We start from the raw sequence: 25,381 nt of genomic DNA on the forward strand, positions 1-25,381 counted from the left end.
TTTTCATTAAGTAGCACTTCCTGCGATTATGTTTTAATGAACCAAAGAAAAGCAGTAAGGTAATCACAGCAGCATCCTGTCCCAACTTTAACAATGCAACTCACCGAGCGCTGACATAACATGCATGACGTGTCGTGCAAAACCACACCCACTGTGGGCAGATTATCATGCACAAACATCTGTGATGAGAAAACCAGGTGTTTGGGTGAGTCTCAAGCCAGAGCTTTGTGCTTCCGCATCATTTTAAACCTGAACACATCTCTTTAATATTATGTATGCAACAGAAGCAATATGCTTACTACTTGGAATAAACACAGAGGTGACAAGAAAATGTGTTTGTTTGTGACAAGAATGTCGTACTGGGGTCTGGGTGACACACACAAATACACGCACACAAGCACATGTGCACGCCTCTACAGCAGGTGTTTTCTTCATTAAGAGAAAACGCTTCCAAGTAAATACCACCACCTAGACCAGTGGGACTGTGACAAAGCTCCTGAACTATCCCGTCGAGAACAGTGCGGAGTGTTGCTAACGTCACAAGTTACAATGTAGAATCAGTAGGTCTGCCAAAGCTGTTGAAAAAATTGACAACAAATTCTGTGTCTGCTCACCTCAGAAAAACAAACCTCCTTGGAATAGGCCGGACACTTCCATTTATTTGTAATATTTAAAATCAGTATAAGCCAAATCAACAGTAGAGATTTTGAACCAACTCAGACAAACAGCGTTTTATTTTTTAACCACGGTAAGGAAACTATAAGAGGGACGCTGTTATATTTAGAATTGTTTTTATGTTTGAGGTTTGCACATTTCATTTGATGACAGTGAAACGAATGTGCACTAAAATAAAAAAATAAAAACTCAGCCTGAATAAACATGTTCAGACATCTGAAAGTGTTTTAGGTGTTTTGTAATGTTCCAAACCCTCCCACATCCCCTTATGTCACCCAGCTGTTTTGAGTAGACATAAAAGCCAAAACTCAACCATATTTTCTATCAGCACACTAACTAGTTATGTACTGACTGGTTATGTACAAATGAAGCTTCATGAAGCATTTGTGATATTTCTGACTCCTCGAGATGGCATTCTTTGAACTAAGAGTGCCATCTAGAGGAGTAAAAGATATCACAACTGCTTCATGAAGCTTCATTTGCTCACCACATTACCGATGCATGATCAGTATATAAAAACATATGAGGTCCTACCATGAGTGAGTGTCTGTTTCCCGACAGCAGTCCTGTCCCATAGCCGCTTCCCAGAGACCCCATCGCTCCGTTGTGTGTGTGTGCAGCCCCAATAAGGTTATGCATGTCACTGTGCCCACTGGTCATGGCTGTTGATGGGCCTACAGCATGGCTTCGCAGTACATGGATGGCATCATCCAAACGCTCCAAACGGTCCTCGATGCGACTTTGCTGCAGGTTCATAAACGGAAGACGAGTTTAGAAACCTGACAATTTATCGTAATTTTGTGCCAAGTACACTAAACAAGCTTCTTAAATCAGCTCAAAATATTTTGTTTACTGTGTAAGATTTTCTGAACCAATTTTAAGTTGGAAAAAAGCTGTTGTTGGCTTTTAAAGCCTTTTCCTATTCTCTGAAATGGAATTGGTGAAAATGTTTTACTGTGAAGGTGTGCATACCAGCGAGTGCAGTGGAGCCTCATAGTTTGGCGACGATGCTCCCTGCCCGCCGTTTCTGGACCAGACAGCTGAACTGGCGGCTTAGAGAGAGGGAAACAGGAATTTTCAGGATAGGATGCCATTAATTTGAAAGTAATGCAGATGAGGTATGAGTATAACAGATATAGTCAGTCCATGACCGCTTAATGATTTGCTGATTTGTAGATATTATTATAATTATTATCTTTTTACAATCAATACCTCTTATGTTCTTCTAAATCTCATCAATTCTGACCACGAGATAGTGGCACACAATTTACTCTGATATGAAGTTTGAAAGAGATGCATGACGAAAACCAACGAAAACAGAAGTCGTCTGCACCCACCGAGTTTCTGTTGCCGGTGATTTAATGCCATCCTCTACTATCCTGCATTTAAAAGCTATAGGTAGCAATTGCAATTTATATATTTGGACATGATTATTGATGTATATTGAGAGGTAAGTTATATGTATCATAAATAACTAATAATAAACTAATGGCATTCCTTCAAATGCCCATCCCCAATGTAGATTATGAATGACATGTATAAAAAAGAATGGTTTTGCTAAACAAAACCTCTACACGTAAGAGGTCTTGTGATGTTGGAACATAAAAGAGAGAATGACAAAAACGACAAAACAAAGCAACTCGTCATAGCATGCAAATGTCTGTGAAAACAGCAGAAGTGTCTGTCTGATTAGCATGGGTCCTCTGCAAGACAAACACCCTTTGTGGATCTATTTTGTGTATTATTTCACTTTCAAAAGGTTGTATCCAAATCAACAGGTCTCATTAGCTGGTAGAGTGAGATGAGAGACACTTGTTGAATTTACATTAACATGAGCCTTTGAGAGATGGCAAGCTTCCACAGCACTGAGTGTGAGATTATTATTCTTCAGTTCAAGTAGCCCACAAATTTATTTGAAGGGGGGAATCCAATTAAATTGCTGAGGAACAACATTTGAATTGATAAGGATAATTTAAAGTCTCCAGTTCATGAAATGTGGAAGGAAATTGCAGTACCTGGAGACAACACATATAAAAGCACGGGAAGGACATGTAAATTTCACACAGGAAGCTAGTAGAGCCTAGATTGGAAACCCCAACCAATGGTTGTTTGTATCTGATTAATTTCCCATTTTTACATTGATTGTTTATGTTGCTTACACATCTAACTAGTAGACAAATTGGTAAAACATCTTAAGTTGGAAAGCACAAATCAGAAATTGCCATTGCAATGTCGGATGAAGTCCTAAATTTTGCTCCAATTCTTATTCCTTATCATTCATTTATTATTGCTAAAAGAGAGTCTCGGTGTTGTCTCAATAACCTGAGATGACATTTTATTCATAGTTGCAGGTTTCCTGGCACTGCAACGTTAGGGTCTGGGCCATCACTAGTTTCTGTCTTAAATATTTACTGCAGCAGTATACAAAACATACAATTTTCCATATATCAAAATGGGCTGAAAATCCAGGAAAATTAGCTCTGAATTTTGTATCACAACCACGCAGACAGAGCTAAACAAGACACTAAGAATGAGATATCACACAGGCAGGTAAACATGTTTGCTCTCAAAATGCTGCATGACAGACAAGTGTATTAATAATTTACAGTGAAAGGAACAATTGGGTTTGAAGTTTACTTAGTGGAACTCACTTCCCTTTAATCTAAATGTTTCCTTAAATCTCTTTTATTTGCCTTGATCCATTTCTTGTACAGCACTAGCACTGCTTCTTATATGATTAGTTGTTTCCTGTCTTTTACCTCGGTCTTGCCTTTATATCGCTGAATTCATCTCATTAGCCCATGTATCCCTTCTTCTTTATTCTCCCTTTGCCTTTATTTAGATCACATGCTAATTTCCACATGCTAATTAATATACAATCACCTGGGTATATTCATGTGCAAATACAAATATCTATTAAACGCCAGGGTAAATTGTTTTCAGTCCAACACTGTCAAACACCCTTGCAGCATTATTAGCCTTGAATATCAATTTGCATGTAGTTTGCGCTAATAGGTTTCAATTCTAATTTGTAAAAAGTAGAGTGACTTTGACACGATCATAAACGCCAATTATGGTTATGCAAGTAGGAGCCCAACCGGCTATAATAGTGAAGAGGGGGAGAGAGGGAGTAAGAGGGGAGGGTGTGCTGTAGCTCATGCTCATAGAGCCTGTAGGTTTGTGAACAATTTGTCAAAGTGGTGCTCGTAATTAAAGCTATCTCTCACAAAGCTCGGAGGAGGAATATAAAACGATGTATGTCAGTGCGACAATTAGAGACAAATTCAACACAACTATTATTAGGAGTCATTTTTCACTTTAAGCAGAAGGAGGAAGCGAGGGAGAGAAAAGACACAAACAGGTAATATGCTTATTGTTTTATTTGATGCCAATCTTGTTTGTATCTGATAGAACATGATTAAACAAGTTCATGTCAATTACAATGGAGTTCTAATACTAATATAAAAATAAAGACTGAAACACGTTTTTTCCCTTGTCTGGTTATTTGTGTTGTGATGTCGCTGGTGTGTAATTGATGGATGTCAGACTTCATGTGTCTGTCTACCTGTGAGGGTGGGCGGGGAGCCCACTGGAGTTGAGGGATTGGATGAGTAGCTGTTGTTTGTGTGGTCTGGGGAGTAGATCTGAAGACAAAAAAAGAAAGATAAGTGGATTTTAAAACCTGTAAAGAATAATTAATTAAGTGTATAATTATATTATAAGATTAACGAGCAACAGAATAGGTCTCTTGTAAGGTTGTGTGTGTTTTTGTGCTTAACTTACCGATGCAAGTGCTTTCCCTAAGGCGTCTCCTGTCTGAGAACTACTGGCTGCTCCACTCTGTGCTCGGTTAGCTGTGGCATATACAAATACACGCACACACACATGAACAGGGGAGGGTGAAGGATAAATTCTTGCAAATAAGGATGCTACTGCATTCAAACTAGCAACATCCTTTGTATTACCTGAAAAAGATACGTATGTACATTACAATTAACAGGTCTGCAAAACCAGAAATGTTGCTGTTGTAAGAACTGAGTATAAATTTGTATATGGTCAGTTATTGAATTTTGTCACAAAAACACTTTTTTTTTTTGCACTACACTAAGCTATGATTTTGTATGATAAGGTACTATGCAAATAAAGATGAATTGGATTGAATATGCCTCAAAGTAGACTTTTCTAGATTAATTACTTTGTGCTGATTCTTGGTTTGCCCTTGTTTTTTTTTCTTCTCACACATTATTATTATTATTATTATTATTATTATTATTATTATTATTATTATTATTTACGTTTTGGTTTAGTATCCAGGAACTATTTTCTGAAATGTCAAAGCTTTAAAGGCCAAACTTAAAAACAAAATAAAAATATCTCAAAAATATTATGTGCTAGAATTAAGTAAAGACATCTTTGTAAATCTGCATCAAAATTAGGCTTAGGGACACATACAGCCATAATTGATAAAAAGAGGCTGTGAGCCAGGTGTTTTCAAAACAATTTTTTTTTTATGTGAATATATGATGAAACCAATGACTTCAATAACATTTTTTTCTTTGCGTCATAGTGTCAAAATGAATTGAATTCAATTGCATTGTGCAGGATGCAACGGTGCTGAATCACGTCGCATAGTGATTAGGTGGTGAATTGTAACGTATCAAATCGGTAGTATCTTTATAGTATCAGGTCATTAGTAGTATTGAGATACGTTTGAGATTGGCCTCCGACCGGAGACGCACAACCCATACTAACGGCAATCCTTGGTGGAGGGTCTCGGTCCCTAACCCTCACAAATAGCAAGGATTGACTGTACTACTAAATCTGTTTCACACACTTTCAGTGTGCTCATGCCAAAAAGGAAGGATGTGACCTCAATGTCCCAGATGAACTTCCACAAAACACATACACACAAACACACACACAAGAACACGCACACACAAGAACACACACAAGAACACACACACACAGGCGGATAGAGTTTGACATGCTCACAACTCATATCTGCCGATAGCAGATCCCCAGATGGAAAGTTTACGCTCATACACACAAGTTTGATAAAGGCTCACGCACAAAAACATACACTAAAGAGCATTTCATGGCAAATAAACGCATTAAAAAGATTGGCAGCACGGTTACAGACTAAGAGAAGATATACGGAGAGTGAGACGGGAACAGCAAAAGGAAGCAGCATATGTTTCAGGGTTAAAGCCTGTCTCACTCGTGCCACACTACTGGCCTAGTAAACCATCTGAGAGATTACCAACATAAACCTCACACGTGAACTTTGATCTGGACGATGCAAAATGTAGAACATATGCAAGGGGAAATCGTTTTTCATAAATGAGAGATTAGAGTCGCAAAGGAGGAGATGAAAATGGCATTTTTCTGTCTGCCTACCTGATCTCTTCAAAGAGAAAAGGGAAATGTGATTCTATTTCCTGCCTGCGTGATTTATTTCACCAAAAAATAAAATAAATTCTTTTGACATGACAACGTTGAATGATTTTCAAGTTTCCAAAGTACCTTAACTCATTGTTGCTTATGTAAAAATGCTGCAAAAAAAACCTTTGGGGAAGTAGAAGTTGTTCCTAACACAAGAAAGAACTCTGATGTTTAACAAACAAATACGTTCACTAAGCTGGCCATGTGCCTTATCAATTTAAATCCAGGGGAGACACAATAACTGTATAAAACAGAAATCTATTAGTAGCCCTTTTTTCTTCGTCTTAGACACAAATTATTTATTACATTGGCAACACAGCACACGTCCGTCTCACAGCTCAGAGGTGCGGGGTTCGATTCCGGTCTGGCCTTTCTGTGTGTAATTTGCATGTTGTATGCGTAGATTTTCTTCGGGTATGCCAGGTTCCTCCCGTACACACACACACACACACAACATGTACATACTATTCTTGTTTCCTTCCAAATTACTTACACTGAGCTGTGCGTGTGTGTGCGCACGCATACTCGCGCGCAACAACTTCCTGGAATGTTGCAATGTTGCAGATGTCTTCCCATGAAAACAAACTTCTTTAAATCTGTTTCTTATTGCTTTCCTATTTGTTCTACTGGACTCAAAGCAATATGGCATGTTGAGCATGCGAGTGTGAGCGCATGTGCGTAGATGTCAAGATGGAGATATAATGGATCATTCTCGTTGCAATTAACTCTTACCCATAATGCTTTCTGTGCCGTTGGTGGGAGCGGTGGAGCAAGAGGCGGTGCTGTAGTGATTGGCCCCACTCCCGGCTCCTCGGTGGAAGCTGGACATGGGAGGAAGGCTGGAGTTGATGTCTGCTGATGAATGTGGTGGGTAGCTCTGCACAGACATGTCAACAAGACAGGAACTCATTTGATTAATAGAGCAGGCATGTAAATATGAAGTTTCTACAGCAAAGTGAAGTTATTTCAAATATGTAGCAAGTAACCAGTTGTAGGTTCTGAACGTTTTCTTGCCTTGTGAGAAATTGTCTTCGTTAAGAAAAAAAAAAAAAAAAAAAAATCAAATTATTTTGCCGTTTTGAAGAAGGGCCACAAACGTAAGGTTCCTTTGATTTGTTGAGTTTAAAACCAAATGACAACATGAATGCAGAACACATGTGAAATAATAAGCTGAACTTTTTCAATTATATTCCTTCGTAGATTCCTTTTTTCACCAGGCAGAAACATTCTCTTCAGTTCACTTGACCTATTTTTGATTTTATTGGACCAGTCAAGTACCTGCAGTGTGCCATGAGAGATCATCGGATGTCCCATGGAGAATTATTCTATTTCAATATTTAGTCTTAAAATTAAGATATATTTACAACAAAAATGTATCTTTTGCCACCAATTTGGATCGACAGTCACAGCAAATATTCATCCACTATAATGCATGATTAACCTGCCTATCTATCCACTTAATCAGAACAGGTTAGGACGAAAATTCACACTAATCAAGTTTGTGAGCAAATTATTATTTTTGTGATTTTTTTTTTTTGTTCGGCAGTGTAAGATTTTTAGAATATGTGCCTTTGTTCAATAAAGATAGAAAAATACTACCCAAACAGAAATACGCTAAAATGTGGAATACGAAAATTCCAAAGTGAACCAAACTGTCTTTGGTGCAAATTAGGCTTAATGGGTGTTTTGAATACAATGTAAGCTATGTGATGATTAGATTAGTGTCTGGAAAAATCCCGACAACTATTGTAATGTCAATAACATCTCGGCTCACCAGTCTGTCGTGAGGGTGAACCCCGCAGTAGGAGGAGCTCTGAGAGGGGCCATGGGCAGAGTTCCCCCCTCCCAACATGCTGCCGTGGTAACCCTGTTGGCTTATATTGCTGCTACTGCTGCTCCAGTGGTCGGCACTGTGGTGACCATCTAAAGAAGAGTCAAATAAAACGTGATTATAATTATGGGGTTCTTATAATTTCAGGTCAGTTCAATCATCTATACCCAAAATACTATACACAGGAAAATACAAAAAAATAACTGAGGCTTACAAAGTGCTTTTAACCTTAAAAGCAGTCTTCTGTAAATGTGCGCTTAAAAATGGTTTGGGAATTTTCCATGGCTGTGGCGATGGCAAATTTAAGCACATTTCAATTAAAGAGAATATGACATTTGTTTCTACAGTGAGCATACCTGGCATAAAGAATGAGCTTGGGAAGCCAGAACTCGTTGGTTTGGAGTTGGGATAGCCCGGTGAATCCCTGTTGTAGTCGGCTGTGCTGGCAGATGGAGCGTATACCTGCAACAACAACAACACACAAACATCTCAGATATAACCACCGCCACACAAACAGTATGTCCTTTCGGTTGGGTGATGGCACATGATTGACATAGCTTGTTCCTTGAGGGAGGCTTAATGATACACATTTTCCTGGGGCCTATGCCTCTTGTACAGAACATACTCTCAAGCCTTTATCCGCCGTCCGCCAATCAAGCCATCCATCAATTTTTGACACCACTTATCTTGTTCAGTGTTAAAGACAGAGCCCTAATGCCAACTGACTTTTGGGTGAAAGCTGGATAACAACCTGGTCTTGTCACGAGGGAATCACAAGCCACAAATTTAAAAATGACTGTTGACATAGTAAGCGAGTGAGAAATATAATTTCAGAATTTCTCACTTAAATATTGCTGAATTTCATAAACTGATTAAATAAATTGATAAAATTACCTCTTAAAAAAAGGTAATAGTAAATTATAATCCATAATTACATATTGGAAAGTGGGAAGCTATGATTTGAATATAATGTATACAAACTCTTTTCATAGGAATTTTCTTGAAATGAATTGCTCACAGTACAATGGTATTCACAAAAATGTCTTAAGTATTAATACTTATTATTAGAACGATGCATATATGATATTTTAAGCCCTATACTATTAACAATGGTGTAATCACAAAATGCAATAAACTGTTACAGGGTCACTGGCAGAGATAGGGCAGAGAGGCCCTCTCCCCCTTTAAAATACACTTGGACCACTCCAGGTGCAAGGCTAGATAATTCACATTTGTGTATTTTCAAATTTTTTCAGGATTTTTTTCCCACTTTTCCTCGTGTCCCTGTAGGGAACATACAAGGAACGTTTCTCAGCGTTTTCTGGATTTTAGGGTTTGTAAAATATTGAAATGTTCTGGACTACTCCAGCCCCCAGGAAAAAAAATCTTAGCTCCGCCAGTGTACACGTTCAATGAATACACACTTACATAAATACCAGAACAGGAATGTAAAAGTCATCTGGAGTCTTCCTGAGACAAGATACATTGGTGAATGCCTCATTGTTTTTGAAAAGCGTATAGTGGGATCAAGAATGTTTACAGACTGTTTATGTCTACGGACTGTGTTGGACTGAACGTTTTTCCCTCACAGTGGGGTTTTTGTGCATGTACACTAACCACACCCACAGTGAACAGTTCAAACACAATATAGTGTTTAACTTGTGATTTGCTTCAAAATCCTTTTGAGAATAACCATTCACTTGACCCACCTGACCCAACCATTACTTCTGACAAAAACTGTGTTTAACAAAGCAGTCACAACACATTTCTCCCCTCCCCTTACACGGACGGGCCTGGTTTGATGTGCAAATGAGGAACAAAGCTGTGATTTTCTTCTCAGAGGGGGAGCAGCAGCAGAGAAGTCTTACAACCAAAAATTCAGTCAAATGTGAGACTCTGTGCCGAAGTAGAGGCCTGTTATCACTCAAAACAGGTGACGTTCTTCCCCACTAACAGCGGCCACATGAGAAGACAAAGGGGGCTCCCTATTACATTCCTCTGCTTGTGCGTGTTTGGAAGTGCGTGCGTGTATATAGCGTGCAAACACTCAGCCATGACACTACCTCGTGCCGGATGACGCAAGGCCTGGAACAACTGTTAGACGCTCTCCTCTCAAAGTCACCCCCCTCCAGCTCTGGCTGCATAATTCCCTCCAAATCATGAACACTTTTCCCCATAAAATAAATATGTGGTTGCTAGCATTTTTAACTTTTGAATGTTTGCATGTGAATACACAACAAATGGGCTACAGATGCAACAATGAAACATGGACACATGACCTTAAAATGAAAAAAAAAAAAAAAAACACTTGGGGGCATTACAAAAATCTCTTGCCTTCCGGAGGATAAGTATTAAAAACAGAATTTGCTCGAAAACAAAACCTGACAACATCTTTCCGTATTAAGAATCGGTCTCATTGTTGATGCTAAAACGTCTTGCTTTTATGACTGCAAGGGAGAACTGGTCTCAATTTATTTTTATTAGCTGTGTGCACAATGTTTAAAGGATAAACAATCTAATCGGAGGCATGCAACAGCCATACGTGCACAGGTGTATGTGTGTGTGTGTGAATGGATGAAACAAACGGCTCCATTGAGTTATTAATATGTGATTTCATTACGTGGCGTTGCATCAGAACCCTCTAGAGATGAAATTTGAAACATAAGCCCCTCTGATGGAAGCAAAGGAACAAAGTGAGGATTAGTGTGACCCTGACACCCAATATAACAAGCTTTAATCATGGGTCAAGCATGGCCTTGACACATCAAGGTATTGCCGGCATGCAAGGGAAAAAAGGAATGTCAAAATGTTGCTTTCAAATTGTGTTTCAAAAAAAAAGAATCTGAATAAACTTTTATAGTGAAATGTGATCATAGCATTCATGAGAGCTTGAAATACTAGGACTGCTATTACTAGTCATGATAATTATGCTTTGGATTGGATGTCACAATTACAGTGTATTTTTTCCACTGAATTAATTATTTTACTTCAGTATTTAGGTATTGTGTACATTGTCTGGCACTTTGGGCATATTGCATTGTAGAGAATTCAACTATTTCTTGAAAAAAAACATCTATTTCATCCATCCATCCATCCATCCATCCATCCATCCATCCATCCATCCATCCATCCATCCATCCATCCATCCATCCATCCATCCATCCATCCATCCATCCATCCATCCATCCATCCATCCATCCATCCATCCATCCATCCATCCATCCATTCGAAACCTCTTTCCAGGCCTTTTTAGTTTCCATACAAACTAAAACATGCAACTGCTGTACAAGAATGGTGATGTTTGTGAACCAAACTCAAGTATATAGTTCCCATCTTGGTGCAGTTCATTCGGACAAGGTGTCAACGCAGCATAAGTCAATTGTTTAATCGACTGCCAAACAAAAACAACAAACAAACAAAAAAAAAAACTTTGAACTGAATGGTCACATCTGCCTATTTACTGCAGTGCTTTGTTCAAACAGGTCTTCTTTTCATTGGGTGAACAATGTCCTTGAGTTGTGCTTTTAAACTGCAACCAGCCCCTTCAGCAAACCTTCCTCCATTTTACATTCTTGTAACCAATAAAAGCACAATGTCCGTTTTTTGTAACACAATATTGTATGCTTTAATTGTTGTACTGTGTGAACACATTGAACAATATTGTATGTATTATTTTTTCTTTACTGTGTGAACACATTGAACCAGGAGGACTACATTGTTCCAATTGATTTGGATCTGAGAAAGCCAACTACAGGTGTGAAGGCACCATTAGACACAAAGCGGGAAACAAAAAATAGATGATAAAGAAGGCTGGGAAAGCTGCTGAATTGTTTTTACTTCCAACAATCACGTACACACATACAGGCAGGCACGCACATAAACACGCACACGGTCTGTAGTTGAGATTAGAGCTGAACTTGAATCCCCTCAAACCCCTTCCTCCTCTTCCCCTGTGAGAACTGAAATCTCTGAACATAAAAGCACATTTATTGACATAAATGCCATTGAAAAAAAACACACAGACACACACGCACATACAGGGACATGTTTTTGCTGCATTTAAAATATTTGAATTTATGTCCCAGAGACATATTTTCCCATTGAATGTGCTGTTTCAACTGGTGACGAAAGGATGTGATTTGTGTGAGTGAGTTGGACATCCAGAAACAGGTGCAGAGTGTGTTCAAGTATAAAGAATGCAAAAAGACCCAATTACAAACTCTTTTCCAATGCACACACACCCACACACAGCGGTATCAGTATTCCCACAGTAAGCGGATCCAAAGCCAGTCAGAAAGCTCTTAATAGTGTTGTCACTTCTTTCACAACTGGTGAGCGTAAGACGTCAAGGGAAAAAAAAAAAAATCTTAAACCTCAATGGAAACCACTCAAAACAACAATAATAGAAATGTAGACAGATTTATCACTAAGCATTACTCTTTAACTGCAGACATTTTCTTCATGTCTACCATTCAAATTCATGTCAAATCCGGTGTGATGAGTGTGTCTAAAGTATTTAAAGACAAGAAAATGGGACATTCATAAATATTACAGTAAAGTGACACTATTATAATGCTGAATATGTTCAATTGTTTAACAGGATGTTTTTTGTGTTTGATTTTTTTCCTTAAAGGCTAATAAGGGTCTTGGGAAAAGTTAGTCTTGCGACAGAAGCACTATGGAAATTCAAGTCAAGAGTTTTTTTTTACCCCATAATTATATGTTTTATATATATATATATATATATATATATATATATATATATATATATATATATATATATATATATCGTTTATCATTGTTTGAGGAGAAAAAGTGTCTTGCAGTGTTTAAGAGTATTAAAAGTTTTTAAAAATCAATCTGTCTTTAAATATCCCATATTATTAACATCTGAAGCAGCTAATGTATGTAAAAAATTATAAAAATATTATATAAGGTGCGTTTTGTAGTCTGGAATCAAGTGCTCCAGCATTGTTGTTTTGACTGTGACGTCACAAATCCGGATGAACCGCAAATGCTCTGCATGTCCTGCATTTTAACAAAAGTCGGCACAAGAGCCGCTTGGACTTGAGGATTCAACCTGTTGCACTCCATGACGGACCAAGAATACAAAGCCTAATAAAAAACAGTGAAACCTGTGTTCACAGAACATCACAGATTGCATCAAAGCATCGCCCTAGGCAACGGCGGGAGAAAATAAAGACACATTCCACTGAAAACTGATTCCTCATGGGCTTCAGACAGCAGCTGTGTGCTCACTAATCTGAATCACAGGTAAAAACTAAACAGTTTCGAGTGATGCCAAAGAGTTTCACGACAGTGACTGTCATGTTTGCATCTTGACAAATGACTCCTGTATTTTGGTCCAGAATTTGCTATAATACTACTACACTGTACTGGAATACAATAAACACAAGCGGGTGGCAACAATACAAGAGAGTGGCCAATGTCTGCACCGATATTTTGAAATAAGGCTGGTGTCGGGACCGATACCTGATATTGGTACTCTCCAAGTTCTACACAATACCACAACTTGAATAAGCATTCCAATGCACTTTTTCCTAGTGTAAGTTCTGAAGTGAGTTTTCTGAAATACAGCATTGTTATCAAGTTTTTAACTAACATTGCATCATTTTTGTTTTGAGTCCTGCTAAATTCTTTGTGAAAACAGAAAATGTTGCAAGTGCGTGTTTGAAACTGACTTTGATGTTCTCATCTGTCGTTTAGTGCTTAAAACACGCCACATCTCGATCTGGATTCAATTGCTCTGTCCTCTTTGGATATTAAATCTATTTATGATGAATATAGGAAATAAAATCTCTTTTTTTTAAAAAAAAAGGCAAAATATAGTACATTACCACATCTAGCACGTTACATGTAAATCAGGCAGATTTCCCTTCGTAACCACCTCATTCGCTGAAACACACACACACATACACACACATATTTTACCACGCTTCATCCAAAGCAGATGTGCTGGAATGTGAACACTCAAAGGAGCAGTCACGAAACCTCTTGACAGACACACACACACACTCACTTGCATGCACATCCTGGAACACAAAACACACATACACACAGCCCGCTGCACCTGCACCGAACCATTTTTTTCTCTTTGTTTCTCTCTCTGCAGCCTCCTGCCTGTCCTCTGCCTCTCATTCCTAAATGGCTGCGTTCTCTTTCATCCCCCGCAAACATTTCAGCACCACAGGGGTACAAACAGTGGCCATATCTGAATAGAAGTGTATTGGTTTCACGTACCATTGTGGGTAATATTTTTTTTCGAGATGGCTTGAATATCTTAGGACACTGACCTGACCTATCTGTCTACCTGTCTGATTCCCCCCACCCCGACACACACACACAGACACCATAATTCTGCTCTCAGAACCAGACCTGAGGCAGACGTGGTTAAGTGACTCAAACATGCCGCAGACAGATCAAACATATTTTTGGGGGGCTTTCTGTTTTTTAGATGTATTTTTATAGAGGAGATCTGAGCCACGGTCTCAGAGCCCTCTGAAGGTTAATTATGTCCCTGATTCAAAACACATGGAAGGAAAAATTGTGTGTGCACGCGTGTGCGTATGCGCATGTGTTTGTGAGAAAGCGGAAGGAAATCCCACCGAGCCGAGCCTTTTATTCTACCAACCTGCAATTGGGCTAATGTGAAGCAGATGTATATACACACACACACACACACACACACATACACACATATTCAAGTTTGAGCATGGCTGCCTAATTGAGTCCATATGAAGGAGCCCAGAATGAGGAGGATTTTGGAAAGAAAAAGAAACAAATAAAACACAAAGTCAAGAGGCAGAGGAAAATTAAAAAGCAAGCAAATTAATTCATAAAAGTTTCAAAGGTGAAAAAAGTAAAATATTAGGTGATAGATGATTAAACAGGACAGGAAGCAATCAAATACATTGAGAGGTAAAGATGAAAAACACACTCATAGATTCACACATCTGCAAAAAATACGTGTGAGTAATTGAAAACATGTGTAGACTTCTCACACACTTGCGTGCACGCGCGCGCGCACACACACGCCAACACACACACATGCTCGTTCTATTCCCCTCTTCCTCTTTCCTTGTGGAACTTCAGCTTCCTGTGGATTGATTAGAGCCCCCTATGGGAAGATAAGTGGACTCAGCGTGTGTGTGTGTGTGTGTGTGTGTGTGTGTGTGTGTGCGTGTGTGTCTGTCTGTCTGTCTGCATGCATGCATCCGTGTGTTTCTAAGTGTTTGGCACCTGTGACTGAGGGGGGGGAGGGTGAGTTAGAAATCAGTATGGGGGCAACGGAGCAAGAGCAAAGGAGAAAGGTGTGACACAAGTGAGAGTGAGCTCAGGAGAGCTGACTACGTCATGCAGTGTACCGGCGTGTGTATGCGTGGGTTAGGAATTTAGCTTGAAATTTTACTTGATTTCAGCGAGTCCATTTCTGTTTCCGCAAACACGAACCCTGCACGGATTCCTGCAACATTCCAAAGGCATCTTATATTGATCAATTGTTCATAGATGTGATTGTGGCCGCCCCGTCCTTCCCAAAGTTATTCGGGATTAGGTTTCAGCTCACCTGCCACCTGAGCAGGGATAGCATAAAATAACCAAATGTATTTTACTTTCAACTGAAAATAAAAACAATGCAAGTAAAATGCTTGTTAAGGATCAAAGATCTCAACTCGCTTCTCCTCGCCTTCCCAAGGCTTCTCCTCTCTCGTGAGGCAGCAGACTGTTTATCTATTATTTAGTGGCGTTCTCCAGCACCACTAACCTATTTAGCAGCTCCTCTTCCATCCCCGCCAAAAGTTATCTGGGTTCCCTGTTGAGCTAACCGAACAAAGTACAGAAACCCCAGCCCTTGATAAGCCAAAGGTAATATATTAGCATAATGTTTGAGTTGAAACAAAGGTTAAATATAAAGTCTCTATCAGGTAGAATAAAGACAATGTGGCATGTAAAAAATGGCTCAGAGAGAGAAAGACCAAAAACGAGGCCAAAAACTCCCAAGTTTAAGCAACCTCCACAGATCTCTTAAAAGTCACACAAAGAAGAAACAGAAAGCGAAAAGTAATTGTGGCGTGCGTTTATATTGCGGCCCACAGATGAATTCAAGATGGCCTTTTCTCTTCCCAACCTCCACAACATCAAAGATTCAGACAGCCAGTGACGTTGCACCATTTAAAATGACCACTAATTACACATATTAGCTCCAAGAATGTGTGTGTGTGTCTTCTGCTGACTTCTCTAGATGTACAGTACTGTGGACTTGGATAAATGTGACTTATGCTGATGAATATCTTACTTGGCTGGTCTCTTAAGCCCTTCCAAGAATTTCATATAATTTAAACAGTTTGAACAATTTCAGTTTCATTGTATTCAATGAAACCGTCATTTATTTAGTTTGTTTTTCATGTCCTTCACAAATGTATCTGAACAACCAATAAAATCGTTTCATTTTACAACATCATGTTAATAAACAAGAATTTCTGCCCTCAATACTTCCACTTTAGACCACACCTCCTCCATTCACTTCATTTCGACTCACAACAGAAGAAAGACAACCGTGGATAAATAGCTTAATGTTTTGTGCAGATGACTGAAACAAAAACGTTTTTTTTCCCAGCATCAAGATTTATTGAATCACGCAGTTTAAGCTTTGTCAACCAAATTAACCATCCAAGTATAAACTACTAAAATTTCTATTCATCCATTTTTGATAAACCTCACCCTGCTTCAGGTCAAGATGAGCCCACCTAAACATTTCAACATACGTATTATACATGTTATACATTTAAATTTGTTTTTATGTAGTGTCTGAAAGACATCCACTCATCCATTTCGTTCGCGTGTGCGTGTGTGTTTATCTGTGTGAGATCATGGTCCTCCACATCATCTTTCTCAGGAAATTGAGAGGACTGTTCTCAACACACACACACACACACACACACATGCATACACACAAACATGCACACACACGCATGCACACACGATTAAAAAGGTGGGGAATATGGAGGCTCATAGCGAACATAATGTGACTTTATAATGCCCCCCTGACACAGGAAATAGCCAGGGGTCTGGGAGTGTGTGTGTGTGTGCGTGTGCATTTTTGCGTGAGTGTTTATGTGAATGTCTGAGGAGCCAAATACCCATCAGAGGAAGGAAATAACGAATCACACTGTGGCTTTTCAGAGCACCAAAGGCTCCATTAAGCTCTCCCAAAAACATGGCAAGGTTAAAAATCTCTTCAGTCCTCTCTTGTAGACACATATTACAGTATAATTTATTAACAGGTGAATTCACATTTTAGTTGAGCTTTATTATGCTGTTTTTGCTCCAAGTAATAAATATGAGTATGTGTGTGCGTGTGTGTGTGTGTGTGTGTGTGTGTGTGTGTGTGTGTGTGTGTGTGTAGCTGCTTTTCCACATCTGTGTATGCACAAGTGTGTGTCTGAATGCCTTCTCCATCTGTACGAGTGAGTAACGAGGTGGTTTTGCATGTCAGCCGGCACACATGAGAACCTTGCTGACTGTGTGCATGTGTGTGTGTGTGTGCGTGTGTGTGTGTGTGTGTGTGTGTGTGTGTGTGTGTGTGTGTGTGTGTGTACATGTTTTTTTTGTGTGTTTGTGAATTCTGCTTTTCGAGCCGGAGAACAAAAACCCTTCTCCACAGGTGACGGCTATTTACAAGTCTCGTCCGTACTCATTTTATTAGGCTTCCATTTTCCTTTCAACCACCAGGACTTTTTTTGGCATAGAAATCACACGGAGGGTTTTTTTCCACTTCTGTTTCACCAATTTCCTTTGATTTAATCACTGCCACATGCTGATGACTGCCAGCGAATGTTTGCTGGAAAATTGCTCAATACACACACGCACACAAACACACGCACACAAACACACGCACACACACACACACGCACACAAGGTGAAGTCTAGTACTTCATACTCCTGCAACACTACCTGCAGGTGTTTTTTTTTTTTTTTCCACGATTACTATGCTCGATACACACAGATGTGCATCGGGGCTACAGGGACTGTGTGTTTGTGACGGAGGATCAAAAGTTCAACATGTGTGACTGCTCCTTTAAAAATAGCCAAGAAGACATCTGGCCCATTTTGGAGGAATTTCTTTTCCTCCTTGAGGATCTTGACCTCATAAATACCAAAATTCAAGTAAGGAAAAGACAATTGGGCCTAAAACAGACAAGACCACACAAGAAAAGTGTATGTGTGTGTGTGTGTGTGAGAGAGAGAGAGAGAGAGAGAGAGAGAGAGAGAGAGAGAGAGAGAGAGAGAGAGAGAGAGAGAGAGAGAGAGAGAGAGTAGCAAGCAAAAGAAGAACATTTTTCCACGTGTCACATTCTTTGCAAGGTCAGAGCTCTTTGTTAAAATTTTAACATCAAATGCCAGATTTTCAGAAAAAGTAAAGAAATCCTGCAATTAGAAATTCTTCTCCTATTTATCCCTCTCATCTATCTGACAATTTGCATTAAACATAAAACCATTTGAATGATGTAAATGATTCATTCATCCATTTTCTGTACCCCTTAATTATCGTCATTACGTTTATGGATGTGTTGGAGCCTACGCCAGCTGAATTTGGGTGAGAGCTGAGATTCACCCTGGGCTAGTCGCCAGCCAATCACAGGGCACATTTAGACAAACAATGATTGTCAATCACATTCACACCAAAGAACAATTCATTGAACAGGAGGAAATACACTCAAGCACTTGGAGTGTATACAAAATACGAGGATTCAAACCCACAACCTTAAACCTATGAGGAGGATTTCCTACCCACTTGTTCACTGTGCCACTTGATGTAAATTAATATTCAGCATATTCCTTGAGGTTGCTTAGATGCGAGACATGAGTAAAAGGTCAAACTTGTGACCCTGCGATGAATAAAACTATGCCTCCTTACTCATTTGCTTCTTCTGCGTTACGGTCAAAACAGGACTCAGAAATGTGGTGCGTATCATACAAGTAACAGCACAACATAAAAAGCCGGTTGTAGGAGACATTTGGAAAATGAACAGTTACTGAGGCCATGAATAAATATGCGAGCAATGTTTATCTTGGATTAACAACAGGTGGTACATACACAGCACAGCAAACCATGTTTACAATTTGTTGTCAACTATATAGCGTGATCACACTTTACAATTAAAATGAACATATCTTCCGATAATTTTGAATAAATGTGTGTAAAAGGTCCAAATGTAAATATCTGGACAGAAAAACCTAAAATACCTAACCCCTGATAAATTCCAAGAATGGGAGACAAAGGCAAAACTATAGTTGCAACTTTGATGGGGCGTCACTATATTTCAAAACACCTAGACACACACACACAGTCTTCCTCGCCATGATGGCAATTGGACTGAGAACCAATCACAAAGCAAGTTACGGGGCATGCAGCCAACGAGACCTCTGCTCTCCCCAGCACTGTCAGGGTGAAAAGAAAAAGCGGCAGCATGCACATTAACTCATTTACAAGCACACGCACAGTGTGCTGCATGGTTGTCAGTAACTTCTTCAATGACATAATATGAGTCTCGAAAACAGGAGTCTTATTTTCCTCTAACAAGACATTCTTTTCATCATGCCTTTAAAACTTAGTATGTCCAACTACAGGTATGTCATTGACATCACATACAGAAATATATGCTGAAAATGTTTGTAAAGACTTCCTTCATTAAAAAAATACAGGTTGACGTTTCATTCAACATTCTCTCTGAGTGTAATGCTACTGATTTGACACAAGCATCATCATTCTCAAAGGGTTACAAAGGATTTTAATGTCTTCCGTGAATGCAAGCTCCAAAAGTTTATGTAGTAGAACGTGACCAGTGTCACTGGAGCACCAGTTTGGAAGAACATTGTTGCCAAGGCAACACGCTAGCAGGCAACAAAATGCAGCTAAGATGGCGGCCGCGACGTCAATTATTGAAGAGACTGCAGAAGGAGTGTGGGGAGCAGTGAGCTGTACCCTGGGATGCTGGGTCACAGTGAACCCATTGCCATAGTGACGCAGACTGGCAACATGTGCCCTGCTCACATTCACCATGGCAACATGGCAACCATAGAATTTGCAAAACATACCAGATGCCACATACACTAAAATGGCTGCCATATAAAGTCCAGATTAAAAAATAGCTTTGAAAACGTTTTACAATCATCTCTAAAGAAAGGAAAGGTTGATTCAGACCAAGTTTAATGAAGCTAATTTTAAAAGCAATCAATATGCATTGTTGTCATTCTTTTACCCAGCACAAGAGAATAGTGATAAACATATCAACATTTAATCCTTCATCTCCATCATTTTGGCTTGTAGGGATTTTAACCCCTGACCTGTTCATGTCGAGAGAGCCTGTGCAGCTATTAGCTCATCCGGCTGCTGGGTTACAGGAATGGATTCTTACCACGTTCATGATTCATTTCAGAAGAACTGTTGCTCACTTCAATGGTGATGACAGACAGACAGACTAAAGCTCAAGACTGCTCATGCTGGCCGGCCCTGGACCGGAGCATTCATCATATGTGCCAAAAGCAAGAAGGTATGGAATGGAGTGCACATGTGATAGATACCACATGCTGTCTAAAATAGTTTGTGAATAAAAAACATTGGATTTGTTGTTTGAAAAAGTTTAAATTCGATTATAAGAGAAAAAAAGAGCAAATTGTGAAATCTGGAATGGTACTCTTGTGTTTGTAACTATACAAAAGTACCATTCATGATCAGCAATCGACATCTGATCTGAATTTTGGAATCTGCTTCTGCAAAGCTTTATCCCAGTCCAACCATTATTAGACCGAATATCAAGCAGAAAAGACAGAAGGGAAATTGATAAACGAAAGCCAAAGGATATCGTTTCTCGAGAGATGCTCAAACTTTGCACTAACAGAAGCCGTTCCAAGATTTTGACACTTAAAAATCACACACACCTCAATCGTGCTCAAACATGAAAATAAATGAAAAAGTTGACTGAACGGATGAATGAATGAAAAGATAAATAAAGCAAGGTGCAGTGTACTTCGACTGCCACTATGAAATCCTAATAGGGAACACATGGAAGCTCACTTGCTGCCAGCAAAACAATCAGGACTACGTTATTAGGCCCACACTGCAATAACAAAGGAAGCGGATCAAAGAGCTGATTAGTGCAACACTTCTTTATTTTCTTTCTCTTCATGTCGTTCTTTCAGATCAAACCTAGACACGCATCTCGCAACGCCACCTATCACACGTAGGAAGCACCTGTCTGACTTATATGCAAAAACGACATTGCCGGCCCATTTTATTGTGCCGCAGCACGTTACAGTTTTGTTGTTTTTGTTTAAAGTGTGACAGCTGTCCAGTGATTATCTGTGAGACCATACAGGCTCTGTAACTGCTTGCCACAGCATGACTGACCCATTAAACACACTCACTAACACAAAAACACACAGACGTATGCTTCACAAAACAATAAGGGGACCATTTTCCACGTCGACAATAAAAAGTGGGAATGTTTCATGTGTGCGTGCCCGTGTGTAGTTGTCCACACTGTAAACAACACAAAGAGACACACACAGCTACGCTTTATTCTTGAGCCAAAATGTTAACTTACTTAAGCATGCCTTCCTGCAGCAAAGTATGAGCATCGTGTCCACACAGTGTTCTCACTTCAATGGCAGTGTGACACTGCTGTACATTAAAAACAGCCTTTGTTGTGTGTTTTTTTTTTTATAATTGTCATATTGAATATATTATTCAAGTATCAAAATTATTAACATACTCGAGAGAAAAAAAATGTGAGGCGCAACATTTTAACTACTAGCACATTCATACAAAAAGAGAGAATGGCAAAAAAAAAATATATTAAAGGGGGAAATGACTAGATGTCCGATATTGATGAAGATTATCAATTCAAATCATTCATAGTATTGCACAAATCAAAAAACTAATCTAAGCTTTTTGACTTTGAGTGCACAAGTAATATGCCTTTCAATAAAAAGGAAAGGCCAAATAAGCAGTGCAAGATTGATAGGTGATGCCAATCACGTACAGCAGGGGTGTCAAACTCTTTTTTTTTTGCGGGCCGCATTGTAGTCATAGCTTCTTTCGGAGGGCTATTAGGACTGTCAACCCAAATAAATGTATGACCACATAAAATATACAGTAAAAGCTACAAAACAAACTGAAGAATAACTCGTTTTCAAATCAGATGAATAAAAACTGGTCAAATATTAAAAAAAAAGATATTATTAAAAGTCAAGACAATTTTTAATTCTAGTAATGACACACAAATCAAATGCACAATTAGTCTTCGCGGGCCACATAAAATGATGTGGCGGGTCGTATCTGGCCCCCGGACCTTGAGTTTGACACCTGTGATGTACAGGAATGCAAGTAGATACGTAGCCGGAAATTGACAAAAAATTGGCGGGAAGTGTAATAAATTTCTCATTAACAGTGAAAGTATCTGATCACTGCATGTGGTTTAAAAAAATCTGTATGCAGACACTTGGAGCCACCATTGAGCAGGTTAATGCAGGTGTGATGAGATTCACAATGGCAGGCACAGGGCTTGTTCCATGCCGTTAAAAGTCCTTTGTACCTTGATGGTCTGTGCGAGTCTCCAGTCAACCGACCGGATAAATGAACGACCATCATCATCATCTGCTTCTGCCGTTGCCTGTCTGCGTCTCCCAGCTGACCTTGATTTTCAGAGCGAGTTGGCGGGCGCTCAGTCAGTCACTGGGTATCAAACCTGTCACTCCCAGAAAGAGATTCTGTTCTCATTGGACAATTAAAGGTGGAAATTCCTAGCGATGTGAGGAATGCTGCTCTATTCTGACTGTCATTCCTTCTGTTTAGTCTTGTGCGTCGTTTCCCTGCTTTAAAATAAGTGTAGGTCGTCTTGTCTGTATGGGTGTGACTGTGTGTACATGCCACGCATCATTTGGCAGTAGTGACCTTACACATTAAAGTCAAACAATTGTAAAGACAGTGAGCGAGAGAAATGACCAGAGAGAATAGGCTGAAAAGCACAAGTTACACAACCTACACACAGCAGACTGTGCACAGTGGCACAGAAATGCATTTTGTTTGTCAGGCAATTATAAAAATTCCATTGCAATTGAAAGGAACACAAGCATAATAATAATAATAATAATTAGCTACATTACTTTACTCGTTTTCAAGCAAATTGCAAAGATAGGAAGATACGAAATACAAAGTGTCATTATCTCCGACATCACGAGCCATTCTGACATTGGCATTTGACAATTACTTGTTACTAATGATATTCTAATGACCCTTTTCTCAACATTACTAATAATGACAGAACAAAATCACGAGGGAGGGAAGTAATGTCTCATTCATCTATGAATAAATATTGCATAATCACCTGATTTGTTTGCTAAATTTTTTCAACAAGAACAAAAATGAATCTGAGAATTATATATATATAATATTATATGTAATTATATATATAGATATATAAATATATATACACACGCACGCACGCACGCACACACACACACACACGCACGCACGCACGCACGCACACACACACACACACACACACACACACACACACACACACACACACACATACTGTCTCTATCAGCACCATCACTTTCAGATAATCCAATGCAGGAAGGATTACTGTCTAATGTAGTGTATACACACACACACACACACACACACACACACACACACACACACACACTACAAAACAAAATGAAGACACTAGTGAAAACATAAGCGACTTTGAATCAGATAAACCGAAAACTGAATTTTACATCAAAACAATGGTGTAAAAACAAATCCAGAGAGTCCAGATTGCCTTCCACACACAATACAAATAGTCACTAATAAAATTATGATGCACAAACAGAATCATGTCTTAAAAGTAATCTTCTTTCTTTCTGGTAGCACTGTTGCCCGATTTTTCAATTGCTAACTTACACATTAACATTTTGAAAATTAGCTGAATATTTAGAGTGGTACACCCTGAACAAGAGGGACAGATGGAGTCAGAGGTCCGCAAACATACACTCATACACCCGCACGTACAAATGTTGCTATTTATAAAGTCTGCATAACACGCTGTGCTCCAATTCCAGCGTACCACGCACACAGGATGTCCACAAACGCTATGTCCACGATGACGAGCACATGCGCACACAAATACTCATTAATGTGAATAATTAAAACCTACGAATAGGATAAGCGGTTGTCAAAAAATTAACGGATTGATAGAATTATCAACATATGCTTAAAGGACCATGCGCAAAGAATTTCAAAGGCCTGCTTTCCTTTGACTCTTTCTTAAAAATTTCAAATATGATTATACTTGTTTGTTAATTGATGTTTGTGATTCAATTAATCAATTTATTGAATAAAAAGTAATTACATGGGAGTAGTTGGACCTTGACCTCTGACCTTTTTCAGAACAAGCACATTGAGCTAAAAGACTAATGGTTCAAATATTTTCAGGTTAAAAAAAAAACGAGTACATAAAAAAATATTTTCAATTTGATTATCAAGGGGAGACAGCCAAAAAGCAACGGATTCAGTAAACTCCAGGCGTGCGGCATTTACAGGGAAAGTGTTAAAATTGTGTTTTTGCTGGAGCAGCACAGCGACAGCGGACTGCAGAATTTTGGCAGGCTGTTTCGGGACCCTCCTAATTAAAACTTACTGAATATTCAAATGTGGTGTTAGCATAACAATAGCCTGCTGGCCAGCCTGGTTTTAAATGAGGCCTTTTGTTTTATCCCAGCTTTCTGTTGCCTCATTAAGCTGCTGGAGCTTAAGTTAGCGAGCTGACAGCCGCTAACCGAAGCGCAGGCCTCGGCCCTCACCCTCCTCTTCTCCTCCTGGCCTCTCCTCCCCCACGCACACTCCCAAGCCAAAGCCCCAGTTCCAGCTCTTCAGTGTTTGGTCTCTGCGGGCCGGGCTTCGCGGCTGCTGCAGCACATCCGTCCAGGCATTTCTGTCTTCTGCTCTCAAACCCCCCGACAACTCTGCCCCCCCCCTCCTCCTCCGCTGCAGACTACAGACTAGCCTCCACGCAGCCACACTGTACCCAAAACCCAAACTCGGCCTTCTGAAAACCTCCAAATACAAGACACAAGACAAACAACATTTGGTTATCACAGTGTTTCTCTCTCTGATTTGTGTGTCTCTCTTTTTGCCAACAGACATGGAGTGTAAACAAGCTGCGATACAGACAGTGAGAGTGAGACAGGAAAGGGGGGGGGTGTATAGAAGGGAGCTTGGCACCGGATCAAGACCGTCGGCACAATGTGCCATCCAACAGCCAGCCACCAAACAAAGCGGTGCCACACCGAGCCCTGTGGCAGCACTGAGCTGGAGAGCTCTGAATCCGAGAGAGGCCGGTGAGATAAAAAAAAAGGAGGCTGGGC

The 25,381-nt window shown here is 39.5% G+C and overlaps 1 protein-coding gene across 7 annotated transcripts in view; it reads right to left on the reverse strand.

Annotated features, from left to right (window-relative positions):
• Positions 1–25,381, reverse strand: part of tcf4 (transcription factor 4) — a 122,510-nt gene that overhangs the window by 16,389 nt on the left and 80,740 nt on the right. For all 7 annotated transcript variants that reach the window (XM_049738179.1, XM_049738181.2, XM_049738180.1 and 4 more), the window contains 7 exons: positions 8,305–8,410; positions 7,892–8,040; positions 6,850–6,994; positions 4,459–4,529; positions 4,241–4,319; positions 1,648–1,727; positions 1,210–1,419 (listed from right to left, as the gene is read on the reverse strand). In XM_049738179.1, coding sequence (XP_049594136.1) covers positions 1,210–1,419; positions 1,648–1,727; positions 4,241–4,319; positions 4,459–4,529; positions 6,850–6,994; positions 7,892–8,040; positions 8,305–8,410 — 840 coding nt within the window. The remainder of the gene's footprint in view (positions 1–1,209; positions 1,420–1,647; positions 1,728–4,240; positions 4,320–4,458; positions 4,530–6,849; positions 6,995–7,891; positions 8,041–8,304; positions 8,411–25,381) is intronic.

The sequence above is a fragment of the Syngnathus scovelli genome, chromosome 13 (genome assembly GCF_024217435.2).
Source record: "Syngnathus scovelli strain Florida chromosome 13, RoL_Ssco_1.2, whole genome shotgun sequence".
Lineage (NCBI taxonomy): Eukaryota > Metazoa > Chordata > Actinopteri > Syngnathiformes > Syngnathidae > Syngnathus > Syngnathus scovelli.